This window comes from Pinus tabuliformis, chromosome 2_1 (assembly GCF_031772625.1).
Source record: "Pinus tabuliformis cultivar Carrire ecotype Pingquan chromosome 2_1, CPIR1, whole genome shotgun sequence".
Taxonomy (NCBI): domain Eukaryota; kingdom Viridiplantae; phylum Streptophyta; class Pinopsida; order Pinales; family Pinaceae; genus Pinus; species Pinus tabuliformis.
In genome coordinates, this window is record NC_142299.1 from 812943805 (window position 1) to 812963501 (window position 19697).

At 34.7% G+C, this 19697-nt stretch overlaps 1 protein-coding gene and 1 pseudogene across 1 annotated transcript; one reads left to right on the forward strand and one right to left on the reverse strand.

Moving 5' to 3' along the window:
• Positions 1-8889: 8889 nt before the first annotated feature.
• Positions 8890-12194, reverse strand: LOC149203079 (zinc transporter 2 pseudogene; annotated as a pseudogene).
• A 114-nt stretch (positions 12195-12308) lies between these two features.
• On the forward strand, positions 12309-14165 carry LOC149203080 (protein TIFY 9-like). The gene is made up of 6 exons (XM_089403338.1): positions 12309-12516; positions 12672-12864; positions 12977-13076; positions 13210-13366; positions 13484-13541; positions 13704-14165. The coding sequence occupies exons 1-6, from the start codon at positions 12387-12389 to the stop codon at positions 13819-13821; spliced, it is 756 nt and encodes a 251-aa protein (XP_089259464.1). The 5' UTR covers positions 12309-12386; the 3' UTR covers positions 13822-14165.
• Positions 14166-19697: the final 5532 nt, after the last annotated feature.

A 19697-nucleotide genomic window follows, 5' to 3' on the forward strand; every position in this document is an offset into this window, starting at 1 on the left:
TTTAACGTAAAATTAATTGCTACTTTTTAACTATATAAAAAATATATTATTAATTTATTTTTTTTATATAATTACCATTTTTAAATTACTTATTTTTTTGCTTAAAGTATTATTAGGACGTAGTAAAAATAAATTTTAAATATTTAAATTATATATATGTAATTTATTTATATAAAATTCAAAATAAAAATTATTATTTTATTATTATGAAACAATTTTTCATTATATTAAGATATATTATTGAACGGAATCTAATCTTATAGTATGTTTATTTCTTTATAAGTTTTCAATTTAGTAATATGACATTGGAAATGAATATATAAATATAATCAAATAAATATAATTAATAATTTTGAGTATTATTTAAAGATATTTAATATGAATCATTGAAAATATTTCAATTTGTTTAATTCTAGTTATACTATGATCGATACGGTGATATTGCTTTGGAAAGTAGCGAAGGATTCGGATGATTAGATTATACTCTGACAAGCGACGCTTATTGGTGGCAAAAGAATGTGCAACTTGCAATAGTAAGCTATCTTCATTGCAAGTTAGCATTAAAGTGAAGAACAATTTGTTAATTGGGTGGTATTCCATCTTTACCACAACATAAATACATCTAAAAATAAATAGATTTATTATTTTTTTTTATTGTAATTAAATTTGCATTATAAGTTGAGAAAATCTAAAGATAATTATTCGATTTCTTTAGAAAAGTGGGACATTTATTTTATGAAGTTGTATGACTCTTCGGATACCATGGACAACATCATTAGAACTTTTATTAAGGAAGATATATTTTCTCTTAAAGACATTGAGTATAGGATTAATAAGTTCGCTAGGGGAAAGCTAAAGACATTGAAGGATACCAAGTTGAGATCTTAAAGTTGGGAAGATCTATCCTCATTCCTCATCTCCACAAGCTTCTCAATTTGGTTGTAAATCATGGCTTCCCTAAGCCTTGGATGCAAATCCTTTTTGTCCCTATCTTTAAAAATGGGGACAAAATTGTTCCTACTAATTATAGGACCATTATGATTAGCCACTTAATAGCTAAGATTTATGGTCTCATTTTGGAAAAGAAGATTAACCATTGTATTGAAAGCCACGATAAAATAGCTAAAGGGTAAGCTAGTTTTAGGAGATACCGCTCAACTATCAACCATCTTGTCATTCTTAGGATCATTGTCGAGGAATGTCACAATAGTAAAGTTGATATATTTTGTTGCTTTGTGGACTTTCGAAAAGCCTTTGATATTGTTCCTCAGGATAAGCTTTGGAAAGGGCTTGATGAGATCATGATCCCTCTTGAGTTGAAGATTGCTATGATTTGCCTCTACAAAACGGTTATTTGCAAGATTAAAACCACTAAAGGGTGGTCTAAAGCTATTAAATGCAATATCGGGGTTAAGCAAGGGTGTCCCCTTTCCCCTACCCTGTTTGGTATTTACATCGATAAGTTAGAGGAGTGTTAGGAAATTGCAGGGTGTAAAGGCACTGAGCTTGTTTGTATTGTTATCACTCTTCTCCTCTACGACAATGATATTGTTCTTCTTTCTAGAGGCCATGAGGACCTGGACAAGCAACTTAAGACTGTTCATGATTATTGCTCCAAGTTGGGTATGACGGTTAATACTAACAAAACTAAAATCATGATAATTAAATCCAAAAAAGATCACCCATGGAAATTTTGTCTATGATGAAAATTGCTTGGAGCATGTCTCTTCTTATAAATATTTGGGTATTGACATTCCTTATCAGCTCAACTAGAACTACAACATTGAGAAAAGGATTATTAGAGGTTGGAAAACTTATTATGCGCTTGAAAATAATTGTAAGGTTTTCGATCTTTGTATTTGGAGTAAAAAAAGGTTCCTCTTTGAGACCCTCGTCACCCCTATTGTCCTATATGGTTATGAAATCTAGGGTTGCAGTATATCCAGAGAGTCTTGGAGAAAGATTGAGATGATTCAAAAGTAATTCATAACCTACAACCTCAAGATCAAGGGAAATACCCGCTATCCTATCCTCCTGATCGAAGTTGGCCTCTCCCTTATTGAGAGCAGGGCTATGTTTAAATATCCAATGTATAAGAAGAAACTTTACAACATGGAATCCAAGAGGCTTCCTAAAATTGCTTCTAACTTTAGTCAAAACCCCCACCTTCACCTCAAGTATGGGTCGTGTAAGGATGCTAAGTCTTCGCTGAAGCACCAGGGGATAAATGAGGAGATCATCTTGGGAATCAAGGATAGCGTCAAAGATATTATCACCTCTAAATTTAAGGATGAGTTATGGGATGATAAAGAGATGGAGGGTAAAAGGAATATAAGATATTATAAATAGGTGATCAACCCCACCCTTGAGAACCAAAATTATCTTTCTATTTTGACTAGCTTGAAGAAAAAGATGAACATTACTAAGATTAGAACTAACTCTCATGATCTTCGAAGTGAAATCAGGCAGTGGTATACTCCCAAGACTCCCTGGGATGATAGAATTTGCCAACTTTGCGATAATAAGAAAGTGGAGGATGAAAATAAATTTCTCTTAGATTGTCCGACCCTTACTCACATCCGCTCCCATTTCTCTAACATTTGTCACACTTCTAATATTCTTGCCTTACTAAGTCATACCAACTATAGTGATGTTAGGAAACCAGCTCACAAAAAGATAGAAAAGATAGATCAACACCTTAGAAATAAGCCTCTTCGAGGGGGCAACCTTCTTTACATTACACAAATGAACAATTCTTAGATGATACAAATGACAAGACCTCCTTTCTATATATAGGAGTCTAAGGAGTCATAATATAATCAGAGCCGACATAACAATAATAAGCTAAGGGCACACTAATAATAATAGTGGGCTTCTATGGGGCACAATAATAACAATATGGGGACTACATGGGCACAACAATATCATAAGGGGGTTGCACTAATAACAATAAGGGCTTACACTAGTAGTATAGGGACCTAACATGCCCCTCTCCTTCAAAAAGTGTTGTCATCAACGCTTGAGTAGTTCTTGATGCTTCTGTATAAAATTCTTGTCCTCCCATGTGGAATCTTCAGTGGGTAAGTTATTCCACTTGATGAGATACTCTGAAATTGATTGATTTCGTAGCTATCGGGTTCTTGTTTCTGTGACTGCTCCAGGTTCCAATATGATTTTTCCTTCCTCGTCAAGTTCTGGAAATATTGTTTGAACTGGAATCTTCTGCAACTTTTGAATGAGTGGCCACACTTCCTTCTTCCATTCATCCCTTCCTTCATTTATTCAATTTGGTTGGATAATAGAAATAGCATAAAACAATGCTTCCACATCCTCATCCTTTCTTGAGAGTGCATTTGCAACAACATTTTGCTTCCCTTTTTTGTAGATGATTTCAAAGTCATAACCCAACATATTTGTGACCCATTTTTTCTGTTCTTCTAAAGGTAATCTTTGTTCTAAAAAGTATTTAAGAGTATCATGACCCATTTTTACCTTGAAGTGTCTTCCCATTAGGTAAGGTCGCCATTTATTAAGTTCATGTAGTATTGCCAACATTTCCTTCTCATAAATAGCTTGCTTGAGATGTAGCCATAAAAATAACCAATCACCTACATCAAAACTTCTTTCACTGCGACGTTGACATCCCTGTTGTTTCATTCGATTCTGCACCAAAGTGGCATTATCCTTTAAAATTTGGAGAACTTGTTGTTGATTCTCGATGTGATCTTTCACTACTTGAATCATTTTATTCTTGATATGTCCTTCTATATTGAGAGTTTGAGGAGTGTTAATTTCTTCCAATGCATTACAAGATATGGCTGGATTCATTTCTTGATGCTCGATGTGATGTTTCACTTCTTGAACATTTTTCTTCTTCATATGTCCTTCTATATTGAGAGTTTGAAGAGTGGTAATTTCTTCCAATGCATTACAAGATATGGTCAAATTCATTTCTTAATGCTCAATGTGATCTTTCACTTCTTGAACATTTTTCTTCTTGATATGTCCTTCTATCTTGATAGTTTGAGGAGGGGTAATTCTGGCCAATGCATTACAAGATATGGTCGGATTCATTTCTTCTTTCTCGATGTGGTCTTTCACTTCTTGAACATTTTTCTTCTTGATATGTCCTTCTATCATGAGCATTTGAGAAGTTGTAATTCTTTCCAATGCTTTACAAGATATGTTCGGATTCATTTCTTCTTTCTCTGGGGTTGTTTCCTCGTGTACATCCTCTTCTTTTGATGTTTCTTGATCATTTTCTCCCTCCTCTTCATAATCTATGTAAAATAATTTCTTCTCAGCACACTTATGACCTTTAGTGAATTTGCTATCACAATTGTAACAAAGCCCTTTTTCTCTTTTTCTTCCAATTGTTGTGGTGTAACCCTTGTAGGTTGTGGAAGGCTAGGAGAAACAACACTTCCATCTTTATAGTTGTGAGGGGTAGACTTCCTTGTTTCCATAATTTTTCTTTCCACTTTGTAAAAAATCCCTTTTTCTCTTTTTTCTTCCAATTGTTGTGGTGTTGTTCTAAATAAAGTGTTGCTCTTTGTATCCTCATAATGTGCTATAATTTCCTCTGTGAAAATTGACCATGTAACAAGTGGTTTACGAGAACAAAGCCCTTTATACCATAAAAATTGATCTTGTTCTAAATATGAAGATGCAATACATACCTTTTGTAACAGTGGTACACCATGTAGATCAAAATATTTCTCCATCTGTAGTATCCAATTTACCAAATCCTTGCCATCAAACTTCCTCATCTCGATATTTCTTGATTTTAGGAGCTCAATCTTGAAACGACTATAACTCTGTACTTTCGGATCTTTAAGTTCTGAAATTGTCTCCTGTAGTAGCCCTCTGAGTCCTCTTTCTAACCCCACAAGTCTGATTAGAATTTGATTCTCCAAGAAAGAGTTATGGCCAGTCTCCTAAGATGACCTGATTATATAATGTTTCAGTAGAGCGAACTTGTACAACATGCCACGTGTCACTGTTTCGACCTTCGGATCTGAAAACTATGCACAGAAAACTACAATATGTCCTCTTTCTGTAACTTCTTACAAAATTTCAATTTGTTGCTCAGAGAGAAAGTTATGACGATTTTTCTAAGGTCACCTATTTAAGATGTAATTCGGGAGTTTGCAAAAACCCTAACTTCCTCAGATCATATATCTGAAAATATAGCGAGGCAATATTGAAATTCGGACCCAAGGTTCAGACCGATTTCTTCTTAAATTGTTTTGGTTTTAGCTTCTGAAACTTTGTAGCCAAAATGTTATAGCGAAAATTCCACAATGATCTTTTTTAGATGAAATTCTGGAGCTTACAAAAACTATAACTTCCTCAGATCATATCTCTGAAAATATAGCGAGACAAGCTCTGAAATTCAGACCCGAGGTTCAGCGAGATTTCGTCTCAAATGGGTTTTATTTTTAGCTTCTGAAACATCACAAAAATAAAGTTATAGCGAAAATGCCACGATGACCTGTTTGGAGCAGCGAAAACCCTAGAATCCAAAGCTCTGATACCAAATGTTATGAAACCAGCTCACAGAAAGATAGAAAAGATAGATCAACGCCTTAGAAATAAGCCTCTTCGAGGGGGCAACCTCCTTTACATTACACAAATGAACAATTCTTAGATGATACAAATGACAAAACCTCCTTTCTATATATAGGAGTCTAAGGAGTCATAATATAATCAGAGCTGACATAACAATAATAATCTAAGGGCACACTAATAACAATAGTGGGCTTCTATGGGGCACAATAATAACAATATGGGGACTACATGGGCACAACAATATAATAAGGGGGTTGTACTAATAACAATAAGCGATTACATTAGTAGTATAGGGACCTAACAAGTGATCTTGGTGCACTTCTTTCCCTTCTTTTTAAGCAGAGAAATAAGATTTTAAAGAATTACTATCAGATTCTCCTTCGTAAAAACTGCATTGGTCTTAGTGGACATTACTCATCATCATCATCATCATGTAATAATAAGTTAATTATTTTTTTGGTTTGTTAGGTTGTTTTGCTTCTTTTAAAGATGACTCTAGGCTTAATATTTGGCTCGAGAAACCACTACTTAGGGGCATCTAAGCCATCAAAGGATCACACCTGGTCTGGACCACACCAATTCTTAACACGAATGACTTTTATATATTGGTTCTTCCAAAGCTATTATATATTGATTTAACAAAAGGTGTTCTTTACATTCAATAGTTCTTGGGGTCACAAAGAAACATCACAATTCCAAGAGTCATTTATTGATCTCAAATCTTAATAAACAAGTAGATGGTCTTTCAAAAGATCTAAAAGTGGAAGAATTTTGAGAGGATGGAGCTGTATCTTGTTTTCATATTAGTTTTGTTTTCCTTTTAAAATTGTTTTTTTTTCAATATTTTATTTATAAATATGTTTGTAATCTTTAAAGTTTGAAAAACACACACACACATATATATATCAAATATATAATTTTATTTTTAATTTATATGAATTTTTGTGGGAGTTGTCTTTAGTGCGACTTTTTGGACTTTCCGAAATCCTACGGAAACTTTTGAGGTGAAATCTTGATTTGTGTTATTTAAAATTTGTTTTTGACTATATATATGGATTAAGCACCCTGGAAAACCCCTAAGACACTTTGATTATGTCGGAGATACCCATGAAAATTGTGATTTCAATAAATTCCTACCAAATTTTAGAGAAATTAGACTGGAAAAACCCACTGACAAAGCTTCCAAAAAACACACTAAAAACAACTCCATTTTTATATATATTTACAAGTTTAAAACCAAATCGATTTGAAAACTCCAATACTTAACACAACTTTATTTTACATAATGGAACTTAATATTTCCCTTATTTTATATTTAAAATTATTATTTTTTTTCAAATAATATCATATACACATTACTATTGGTTTGAAAAAATATAGTGTACTTTGATACTGGTGTATATGTTAATTTTAATTTTGTTTGTTAACCGTTATAAACAAATATTTACTTTAAAAAAAATTAACCTATTCATTATAGATTTTACATTATGGAATTTAAAGCGACTTTAAAATCAATAATTGAAAATTCATCACCGAGGGTATTAAATGCTATGTGGTAAAATATTATTTATAACTTAAGGCATTACCCTCTTCTTTAAAAAACTTAACGTATTCTATGATAGATTTTACATCATGGAATTTAAAGCAACTTTAAATTCAATAATAGAAAATTCATCGCAGAGAGTATTAAATGCTATGCGGTAAAATATTATTTATAACTTAAGGCATTACCCATTTTTTTTAAAAACTCAACGTATTGTATGATAGATTTTACATCATGGAATTTAAATTCAATAATGAAAAATTCATGACAGAGAGTATTAATATTAAATCTTATGCGGTAAAATATTTTTAAATATTTTGATAAACTTTGATATTGTCTATATCTCATTAATCAAATGTAATTACATATATGTATGTACACATAATCTGTTGGTTGAAGAAATCTCTCAACTACACACCAAACTAGGAACAAGTAGATATAGCTAACTCTTATAGAATAGGAACCAACTCCTTACATAAAAAGACTCACAACTAGAGACAAGTAGGAATTAGATATTCCAACACTCCCCCTTAATGATTACTTGTCTTGATGTCAGTTTGCAAAATCTACATCTGGTCCAATATGGTAATCACACCTTGTACCTTGTTCATTCAATTGTAGGTGTCCATATAAAGGAACAACCATCTATGGAATGCTTGGGTTCCCAACCGCTGCAACTGCCAGTCTACTAGGAAGTCCTTCACATACATGGTTCATCCACCTTTTAATGAACTTTATTTGACTTGGTCCATTACACTATGAGACATGTTATATCTCTCAATTCCCCCATTAATCGAAGACTCAATTCTTCGATTACATATCAAGCTTAGATTCAAGTACACCTGCCACCCTCGTACCTACCCAATCGTTGATTCCACAACTTGATGTCACTAGGGAACACATAAAAAAGGGGTATGCATGCCTCTCCAGGTCTTACAGTCATATGCCGTTTTAATATACTCCAAGCTTAAAAAGATACTAGCTACATAAAACATTTTAGGGACCACAACTGTCCAAAAAACAAAATATGAAATGTAGATTTGCTATGATTACAATGTGTTACTCACACTTTATCACAATCATGAGTCTATTCTACAAAATCAGACAAACTTCAACTTAGTTGTCCATCCTCCGTTAATATTTTGATGTAGCTCCTTTGCCTCCTCTTTTCAATTGTTCATATCATCTTCAACATTATCTTTGGCATCTGTGTAATAGTTATCTTGGATTTCCATATTCCACACAAGTGATTGGTTAGAGTAGCCAGTTCTATCCAAATCACTACACATCATATTGAGTTGGCTAAACTCAATATATTAATCAATTCCAAGACAATTCTATTATCTATAAACAACATGATATTCTTTACAGAAAATTGAGAAACACATTTCATTTATCATGACCAAATATTTCTATGATTACCATTAGAAAAGCCTTGAGGAGTCATGGGAGCTATAAAGTTGCCACACCTCATGGGTTGAAGTCAAACTGATTGACCATTGTTGCACGCGACACCAGTTCGTGCCATCGCTCCAGATCTTGGAATACGCTTTCCAACAGCTCTCCAAATAGGTCATGTAGAATATCTTGTCATGCAATTGCCTCTCAAACATGCAACTCCACGCTGACCGTAAACATGATAAATACAAATCGTCTATAGACTTGATCTCCACCACAGAGTTCTTAGGTTGTATGACGCTAAGAGAATAACAAGAAACAATTGAATCATCATTGTTTCTGCCGACATAGGAATCAACCATCTAGGAAAAATTCTGCTAGTCCCAAATCATGACAACTGCAATCAGTCCGGATCCAATAACTATAGCCAAATATTTGTAAAATGGTTTGTCAAAGTGGATACAGTTTTGTGGGTTGCGTATTATTCCTTTCAATAGAAGATGGTTGATGGCAATGTAAACGAAAACACCGCAGGCAAAACCCATTGAAATTGCATAAATCCAGTTGGCTATACATCCTTGTGTAGTGGCATCAATAAGTATTCCAATACCAATTCTAATGGGGCTCGAAATCGCAAAGGCGAAATCATATGCTGCACATGAGAGGAACGACCTCTTGGGAATTATGCGCAACAGGGCTATCTCCATCGCAATTGCAGTGAAAATCTTGTGTAGACACACTGTCCACAACGCTCTCCACGCATCAGCTTTTGTCGCTGCAACACCGATGGCGATCCCCTCGAAGACAAAACAGAAGATCAGTGCCAATATGAGCAATAAGCTGTCTCCCAGAGAGGTCCTCTTTATCAATGATGTCCCCTTCATCATGTTCATTTGTCTATCTGTGTGGGGTGGTGTTTGGGGGACCTCCTCCTGAATGTTGAGGGGTGTCTCGCCTGTGTGTGTGGGTACTCCACTTTCTGTGTTGCCAATATCGGCGATTCTCTCAACAAGATTTGCACCATGGATGCTCCGCTGATCTTGCTTCTCATACACCCAAACGACGATGACATCTGCGAGCATGGTAAAAAGGTAGTCCTTGCACCGCCGACTCAACTGATCTGTTGCCTCCTGATCGGATCTCTCTCCCGACTAGCAGACACACCACAGCTGCAAATCACCAGATCCACAGTAGCGTTCCACAGCTCCTCTTCAGGTGATCCATTTCAGTGTTTGCAACTCCTCCACAAATCCAACAACAGAGATGCCACGCGCATGGATGATGGGCAAACTTAAAAAAAAAATAAAAAAAAAAACAAAAAAAAATTAGAGTAATACAAATACACTCTTTTATTTTTCCTCGCCCAGGATTGGCCAAGCCCAAGAGGGGCCAGCCCTCAGGGCTCTAATACCATGATAAACTTTGATATTGTCTATATTTCATTAATCAAATGTAATTACATGTATACATGCACACACAATTTGTTGGTTGAAGAAATCTCTCAACCACACACCAAACTAGGAACAAGTAGATATAGCCAACTCCTATAGAATAGGAACTGACTCCTTACATAGAAAGAATCACAACTAGAGACAAGTAGGAATTAGATATTCCAACAACAATGTCCATGTCTAGTGGAACGCTATATAAATGAATGTTAAATAAAACATAAAAAGGAGTCTAGTGGGTTCCTTATAAATGTGTGAATTACTCTAAAATTTAAATAGATTAATGAACTGATTCACATATTTTTTGTGGATACGTATTTATAAAAGGATTATAAGATTTAAAGTTTATTGAGTGTAGAATAGAAGGTGATCAGATGTTTTGTAAAATTATTATGTGATAAAAGAAATTATTTGTTCGAAATTTTATACAAAAAAAATTGGTTATGTTAAGGGCTTGTGTGGCTAAGTATGTGATTTTTAGACGATTTTGATGACATGACGACTTAGATGTGTAGGGTGTTTTGTTAAAGTATTATGTGGTGAAAATATCACTTGTTGGAAACTTCATGAGCAAAAATCCAGCCATACTAAGGGTTGGTGTAGCCTAAGCGATCCTGGATAATTTTGACGACATGACAACTTAGATGCTCCTACATCAAAACTACTCAAACCATATATTAAATATGCTAGTCATCTCAAAGCTCACATTACCTAACAAACCAAAAAAACTCATACAACTTTATGCTATAAAAATTAAATTACATCATGCACTGTCACTATCGAAACAAGACTATTCATCCAACGAACATGTAGTTTCTTTTATAACTATGCATTTTTCTGCGCACATGAAAATTTATCCTTCCAAGAAACACTTGATTTCTTTTCTAACCATGCAAATTTAGTACAATCTATCTCAATCTTCAATTTTCAAATATTACAAAGAATTTAGATTATTCCATAAAAATTAAATCTCTACCAACCATCTAATAATTATCAACAATTAAATTAAAATTTTATAAATTATATTCTAAAATAAATACATCTAATAACATAAAAATATTGACATAATAACCCAAAAAGTACATATCCATTAACCTCTTAAAAAGTGGGTAGTATTTAAAGAAGAGAGCAAGGAAAAAAACAATCTTAATATTGAATAGCTACCACGGGATGCAAATGCACCATTTATTTATTTTTATTATTAATGCATTATTTACTTGTTTTTATTATTAAATTATATTGAATTAGTTAAAGATGATGAATTTAATAGGAGTAGTTTTTAAGTGTAATATTTTGGGGTTTTTACAAAATTTTTGTATGAATTCGGTTAAAAAAATTGTGGTCAAATCTTGATTTATATGATTTAAACTGATTTTTTGATTGCATATACAGATTCAACAGCCTCAAAAACCCTGGACCACTTGATTGTGAAGAGTTCACTAATCAAATTTTTCATTTCAATAAATCCTACCAAATTATAGAAAAAAAAAAATAGAAAAAAAAGAAAGAAGAAAGAACTTTTCAAAAAATATATCGTTTAAGTATTTTAAATAAGAAATTAGGACCCTATTGTCCTCACTAGAATATCTAACACTATCTTGTTTTAGTCCTCATACTTCCCATGTTATCTTCAATGTTTCACTTCTCATACTTCCACTGTTATCTTCAAGGGTATGGATTCTAACCCATCGAGGCTTCATTGTATTTTTCCATATTTTTCTTACAATTACATGAATAACAATTTAATATTTAATTAATGTATTTAAATTTATTAAAAACTTATAAATACTAGGAAAAGGCTAACACAACTTTGCTTTCCTCACCCATTTAAACACTTATTCAAATATTCAATATGGCTTTGAATACTTTACCTACTCTATAAGCAACCGAAAATTAAATCAAAGCTACCAATAAGCAACCTACAATTCATTCCATGTTTTTCCCGTGCTGTAAATGACGCAATAGGATTCATCACGTCAAATCCGTGGAAAATTTTGGGAACAATAAGCAACCTACAATTCATTCCATGTTTTTCCCGTGCTGTAAATGACGCAATACGATTCATCACGTCAAATCCGTGGAAAATTTTGGGAATATGCATAATGCGAGTCACCACTGGCTCCGTTATATGACACGTTGCAAAGTCTCTCGTGGTCTGATGGAAAACAGAGCACGTGGTTCACATGGTTAGGCTAAAGGGACGCCGGTACCGGAGGCGCCGCTGAAGTTGCCATCCATTTCCATTCATCAAAGCAATAATACTTCCACGTGCGTGCTTATCAGGCTTTTATCATGCTCCCGAATTCTTATTGTCTATATTTATTCGGCGTTTTGATAGATCTCCTGGAGGAGCATAGCTTCGGAAAAAGGGTAGATTATTGCAGTGGAAATTTGGTGATTTGTCAGAACAATTGAGTTTGGAAGCTATGTCGCCAAATGGATCTGTGGCTTTCGAGTATTTACTCGTTCAGAACGCCTCCGAAACAAACGGAACGGTTGTGGATGGCAATAATAGTATGGAATTCGGTCCTGAAAAACACCAAGCCAGGACGAGATGTATGCTTTCTTTTGCAAACACCCTCAATCTTTCTGGCCGCCACGTTTTCAGATTGATCAGTGCAATATGCCTTCTTTCATTAAATTTGTCTTCCATTTGCGTTTTGAAGTAATGGTTTTGCTGATATTGTATCTATTTTTCATGAATCGAACAGTCATGCATCATCTGTCGCGGGTAAAACCTGAGATGATGCTAAAGTTGATTTCATCGAACAAACAGTCAGAGGACAAGAAGGTTGAAATTATGGAATTGTTTCCATTAACCGCCGGTTTCGGTTCAAACCCAAGAGTTATAGAATCAAATATAAGCTTGCCTTCGGAAATCGGCCTCACTAATCCGAATTCCAGGTATTTTCTTGTCCAGATATTTGCCATTGAATTATTTTTAAGGGAATTCTTTCAATTGAAAGCGATTTAAATGTTCAGAAGGCTAACTATATATTTATGGCACTATTTCCAGCCGGTTCGTTCTAGCAGAAATGCCGGAGAAACTCTCCACATCTCAATTCACTATTTTCTATAACGGAGTGGTGAATGTTTACGATATGTCCGCTCAGAAGGTCTTATTTTTATCCCAGCAACACATATAATGCATCAAGAAAAAATGTGTAAATTTTGACAAGACAACAAGAATCGCTCATCGTTTTTAGTTTATTTTATTTTTGACGGAGTACTTTGCAATTTTCTTGGCAGGTTCAAGACATTATGAAGCTTGCCAACGCCAATAACTCGAGCAACATAAGAACCTCTAAGATAACCAGCGGCAAAATTGAAGAGATATCGGGACAGCAGCCTTGCAAATCTGCATTGAACGTTCTCAATGAAAATCAACCTCAAAAAGTGGCAGCAAGTAAGACGCATATCTCAAATATGTTATTTTGAATAGGGGTTGGATAGAATGTGAAAGGGTAAAGGAAGGTTTTTAGGTATAAAATTGTTTTAACATGGTTTCTTCTTACACGTGCAGGTTTGGAAATAGTGAAAAAATTATCTCTGCAACGCTTCCTCCAAAAGCGAAAGGAGAGGTAATCAAACTCTAGCATCATCTACAATTTCTTGTCTGTGTATTTAGATGATTCAATAGGATATGAATCGAATAGATCATCTATCGATTATTTTTAGTTTAAATTGAGATGATTGAATACGCAAATGTGTACTGAAGCGATGGTTTTTTTGGTGGAGCTCAGATTGAACAGCGTGGCTCCTTACAGCACGGTGGAGACGGCGACATTGCCTTCGAAAACAGCGAAGGATTCCAATGAGCAGATCATGCTGTCGTTGGGTTGTCCGTCACATCAAATTTAAAATGTGGGTGGATGCTATTGCCCTTTAATTGCATCAGGCGGGAATTTTTTCTCCCTCAAACGATCTGTTATTTTCCGAACGAACGCGCTTTTGTACTGCCGATGACGGCAACGCGTTTTCCGCATTGCGGACCGTGAGTAGAGTGTGACAAGTGAAGCTCACCGGGCAGAGGAAAAGCGCAACTTGCAACGTCCAGGTCGCTTCGTTGCAAGTGGCATCATGAAATTGCAAAGCAATTTCTTCATCTGCACCACAGCAGGCATGCGAATATTAATTTTGTACAAATCCCATCATGGGCCACCACTAGAGATGTATTATATTTTATATTATAATAAGTTTTAATCTTTCTGAAGTTAAAAGATTTATCTAAAGTTATTTCAAATCCGTTGACATGGATTCGGCGACTACTTTTATCTTCACGATACATCACCAAAAAATATATATTATTTCACAATTTTGTCGATTTCAAGAAAAATTATTAAAGCCACCGGTTCTTGGAATCATTGCGTGCACACATTGATGTTAGTTTCAAGGAAATGCAATATAATTTGATAACCCTTCGATGGTGTGTTACTCGCAAACAAATAACAATCTATGTAAGAACATTTAATAGTTAAGTTTAAATTTAACAAGGGAGGCTACGAAGCAGTAAGTCCCTGTTGCTAACTTAAGAGAAAACAGAAGCAGGCTTTTTCGCGGATTGACACATCAGCCTATTTGTCTCACGTAAGTGTTGTATAGACAGGCTTAGTTACAGTATGTAGAACGTGGCTATGTTCTAGGAGTAGAAGTGAACAAAGAGACCGAGTCGGTTCAGCGATGCTCGGAACTAGCGCAATGACAACAACGGGTGAAGCTCACCTCCTCACCCCCTTTGGGTCATAGATATGTGAGTCCAAGTTCGACGTAATACTAGTTGTAGTCTATTAGTTTTCACTACAGCTAATTAAAACTAATATTGAACTACGAAATTGAACAATCGAGACTAAAAGTTGAACAACTGAATGGAAGTGGTAATAGGAAGATCATCATTAAGATTAGGAATAGGAAGTAGTCTAATATATAATATATATTTAGACATAATGAATAGAACCAGGTGTTACTAACTGGGAACTATAATATTTAGAGATTTCAACTTATTCCAACAATTTCAATTTTAATTGTTATTTTGGAAACTATATTTCATTGTTTAATGTTGTTGTTCTTTCTGAACGGACGGGTCACGCTGATAACTGCTAATTAGGACCAGACAGTCAATCAGATAATTAGCACCAGACAGAAATAACAAAAGCTTTTTTCCCATGAGTCCATCCCATCCCATGCCAACCGAGCCGAGCCTTGGATCTCATTGTGATCCACCACGTTCCAAGACCTTTAGCAAATCTGCTCAGAATTTGCTGGCAATGAGAAAAATAAAACATCAATCAATAATACATGTGCATGTGCCATGCTTGATCCACATGTAATACATGCGTGGTGCTCCATGTTCGGTGTTAAAAAAACAATTAATCGAACAACTTTATATTATTTAATTTATTTAAACATTAAATAAAATTTTGGCCCATCCTGTGACCACTTGTCTAGCCTACTATAACATCTGTCATGCATGTTCGACAAGGTTGGTTTCAAATTATTTTAAGATCATCCACCAATTATGATATTAAGTTGTAGAAGCATAAGAAGCGATTGACCCGGTTCCAGCAAAATATCAAAGCTAAATAAGAAGGCACTTTCAGATTTATATTACCTCCTTTCTTTGGGGCCATCCTACTTCATGAATGAATTGCAGTTGGACAGGCAGCACCAGTCCTTGGATCGTGGCACCAGAGGTTCATGCACTCACTGAGAACAGTTCGATGGAGTAGAATGGACAGCCGCTCCTTACTGATGCAGGTGCAGAGTGTGCGAGTGGTAATGGTTTCTTCGACTCCATCCACGCCCTTAGCGTCGCTGCACAAGACCTTGAAAGCAAGACAAGCCTCGAGAGTACGTTTGTACAGGTTGGTCTGGCTAAAAACATAGAGAAACAAGAGAAGAGAAGTTGTGGTACTGGTCTGGTCAATTCCTATCGTGGTACTGGACCCAGGGCCGACAATGCAAATTCTGAAACTGCCCTGCCTGGTTCCTCTACCATTTCTGATAAACCGATGGAAAAAGATGATGAAAATGTACTGTTGAGAGATAACGGCCAGGAACCTGACCATGCACAACAAAAAAAGTCGTCAAATACAGGACATGGCCAAGACGAGGATTTCAAGGCTCAACCAGCGAGCGATGCAGAGTATTTTTCGTCTCCAATCCTCGAGAAAGGAATTGAGCGGACGATTCCTAAGGAACAAACAACCGAAAGCCCCTTACAGGATAAAGGCAGTGTTGATACTGTCTGGTCTATTCCCATCCCAGTACTGAACCCAGTGACTTGATCACAACAATGGAGCCACGCAGGAATGACGAACATAAAGCCAATAATGCAAATTCTGAAACTGCCTCACCTGATTTGTCTCCAGTCCCTGAGAAAGAAATTGTGCATACGACTCCAGAGGTTGAACAGACCATCGAAACCCCAACTGAAGAAGATCCCGAGTTTGCAACCATCAGAGAATCGTTCTATGATGTTGAAGCTCCTGATAATATGCAGAGATCCGATGTAGGTCAAGAGGACGACTCTCACACAACAATGGAGCCACCCAGGAATGACGAACATAAAGCCAATAATGCAAATTCTGAAACTGCCTCGCCTGATTCATCTCCAGTCCCTGAGAAAGAAATTGTGCAGACGACTCCACAGGTTGAATAGACCATCGAAACCCCAAATGAAGAAGATCCAAGCAGGTATGGTTGAATGTGGGCTCGATTTCTAGCTTACAACTTCTGAGAACAATTTTTGTTAGTTGGCCAGTCAGCTTGTTCTTCTATAGGAATGTAAGCTAGAGCCAGTAACAGAGGTAGTAGAAAAATGTATCTCATCACTGGATTCAACCACCGAAGGGTCACCGTTGGTGGATGCGAAGACTACCATCATAAGCATGATAACCAGTCCAGCTCCTTAGAACAACCAGATGTTGAGGTAATTATATTCTTTGTTTCTAAACTAGCTTCTGTACTTATTCTATTATGTTTCTAAACTAGCTTCAATCCAGCTCCTACCAAAATAATAAACAAGAATGAGTATGTTTTCTTGTGGGATCACCGAGCGCAGGGCAGATTGAGATTTGATTTGGTAATCAAAGTTCCCTCGCGCGCTCAAGATGTAATTATTTTTTACTTCTTCTATTCTCTATTTCTAAACTAGCTTTTGTACTTATTCTATTCTGTTTCTAAACTAGCTTAGAAAAACCAAATGACAAATAACTAGAAAAATTGATCTCACTGTGATCTCCCATAGGCAAAGGCTAGAAGAATTGTAAGATATGCTCAGGATATGCAACAACAGCTGTACCTGGAATTGGAATTGTTATACCTGGAATTGGAATTGGAATTGTAGGTCCTGGAATTGGAACTAGAATTGTAGATCTGCACTAGAACTAGAATTGGAACTAGAATTGTAGGTCTGCACCTCACCAACAGGGACTACAAAACTGCAGAACAAATGCAAAAATGCAGAACAAATGAGGCAATAATCCATTTTATTAACAGGATGAACTAGAAGGGGAATAGGCCCTATGTGCTAGCCACCGAGGTGTTACAAAATAACCAGATGGCAGTGTCAAAGTACTAGGTGGCAGTGTCAAAGTACCAGGTGGCAGTGTCATGAAGACAGCAAGCAATCAACCAACTTTGATATTGCATTCGGTACCTCCCATAGAATTTAATGCTTCTAACTAATACCAAAATTAGTTTAACACTTTCAAAACGCAAATAAAATGTAAATGAAACCGATGAATATGAATGAATAAAGTATATAGTTTAGCCTCTCCACCTCGGGAAGAGGCCAAATAAAATGGCAAACAAGGTTGCATTAGCTAACTATTTAAAAACTTTGGTTACTCCCGCAATAACCAGCTTAAATTAATATCATAAGAGCTTAAATTAACGTCATAGCAGCGCATTTCGACTACTATAGTCCCTCGCCATTGCCAAATTGCAGGGACTAATAAAATAAAATTAATAACCAAAAATACTTTGCACTTAATGTTTATTAATGACCTTTGTTACCAGCTTATAACTTACACATTACATGTTTGTAAAGAAATATCTCAAGTTACTATCCTCACTATCCTATCCAGCGGGAGGCCATTTCACTGATTGCCAAATAAATTATAAAACAAACATATTCGGTGTTCATTCTTTTCTGGTGGGCGATTCACGCTAAAATAAGTCCACATATTTTGTTAAAAATGAAATATTTGAAAATGTTTCACTAGAATAGTGATGGGACGAACGAAACGGTTTTGGTTTTTTTTTTTTAAATTAAATATTGAAATAGTAAAAATGTTCTATTGAAATAGAGATCATATAATTTGTGTACTTTAATCATATTTATAAATATGGTTAATATATTTTTATAGATATATATTATTAATATTTTATAGTACAGTTAATAGAATTTTTAATATTATTATTTTAAAGTTATTTTAGTGTTTTTCTATTAACTTGATTTATAAATTTTTTTAATATCATACTTATGAAATTTAGAGAATTTTATTATTGAGTTGAGGTTTTTCTGATCCATATTAATTTTATGAGAGATTTTTTGGCGTAAATCACAAGAAATTTCATTTGTCGATGCGTTTCAAACCAACTAGTGTGGTTCATCATCGGGACAAGTTGAATGAGCAGATCAGGCTTTGCATGTTAAATAAATAGAGCAGAAACTCCAATGGTTGTAAAAACGGCTATATTTGATTGGTTAGTTGGGACAGGATTAGAGTTATAACATTATTTAATTTAAGGAAGGAACCTTGGTTAGTTAAATTCTTATTAGAACAAAAGTAAATGGACCATTTTTAACCACCTATAATTATAAATATATATTAAAAAAAATTTATAACCAAAGCTAATATATATTAATAGTTAGTTAGTTACAAAAATTATTAAATATATAAATATACCTAATTAACTAAATTCAAACATAAGTCAAAATTCAAACATAAGTCAAAGGGGATGTTCCATACATTAATAAATAAATATTAAATTAATTATAAACCAAATTAATATTAAATAATAGTTATTTATAGAAGTTCAACAAATATATAATAGGGTAATCTAAGGTTATGATATTAGAGTAATTTAATGATATTATAAATATATATATATATAAATTAATCTAAATTAATAGTACGTAATCCAAGTTACTAAATCTAAATATTAGAGTAGTTAGTAATAAAAGTTATAAACATTAGGGTAATATATAAAAAGCGAGTTATATAATTTTATTAACATGTAAGATAAAGGGACGATTCTAAAAATATATTAAGATAAATCAATTAAAAATAAATTAATTTTAATTCAATATTTATCTATAAAATTTAGTTAACTATTAGAGTAATTTAAGGGCTAGAAAGAAAATGTTAATAGTTAAAATTAAAGGTTTATATAAGGGTTAGAATAATCAAAGATTAATTGCAAGCTAATTCCCATTAAGTTATTAGCATAAATAAGAGCTACTATAAGAACTTTAAGGAACAAAGGCCCCAAGAAACAGGAAACCAGGGGAAAAATCTTAAAAGACAACAAAGGGAGGGAGGAGGGGGCGGCAGGAAGACCATGACTAGGAGGAGAGGATTGGGACCCAGCAATTACTGATCTTCCAGTCATCCTCTCTATTGAGATTGTTCGGCCTTTTTTCATCTCAAGCGCCTCCCTAAATTTTCGGTGATGGAATTGGGACACTCTAGCAATCACACTAGCCTCCTCGATGCAGACATGATGCTTGG

Bases quoted from the DNA above. Each gene is read 5' to 3' on its own strand.
- LOC149203080 (XM_089403338.1), top strand. From the start codon at position 12,387: ATGTCGCCAAATGGATCTGTGGCTTTCGAGTATTTACTCGTTCAGAAC. The intron at 13,077-13,209 runs GTCTTATTTTTA...TTTTCTTGGCAG, and splicing joins ACGATATGTCCGCTCAGAAG to GTTCAAGACATTATGAAGCT. The intron at 13,542-13,703 runs GTAATCAAACTC...GGTGGAGCTCAG, and splicing joins CTCCAAAAGCGAAAGGAGAG to ATTGAACAGCGTGGCTCCTT.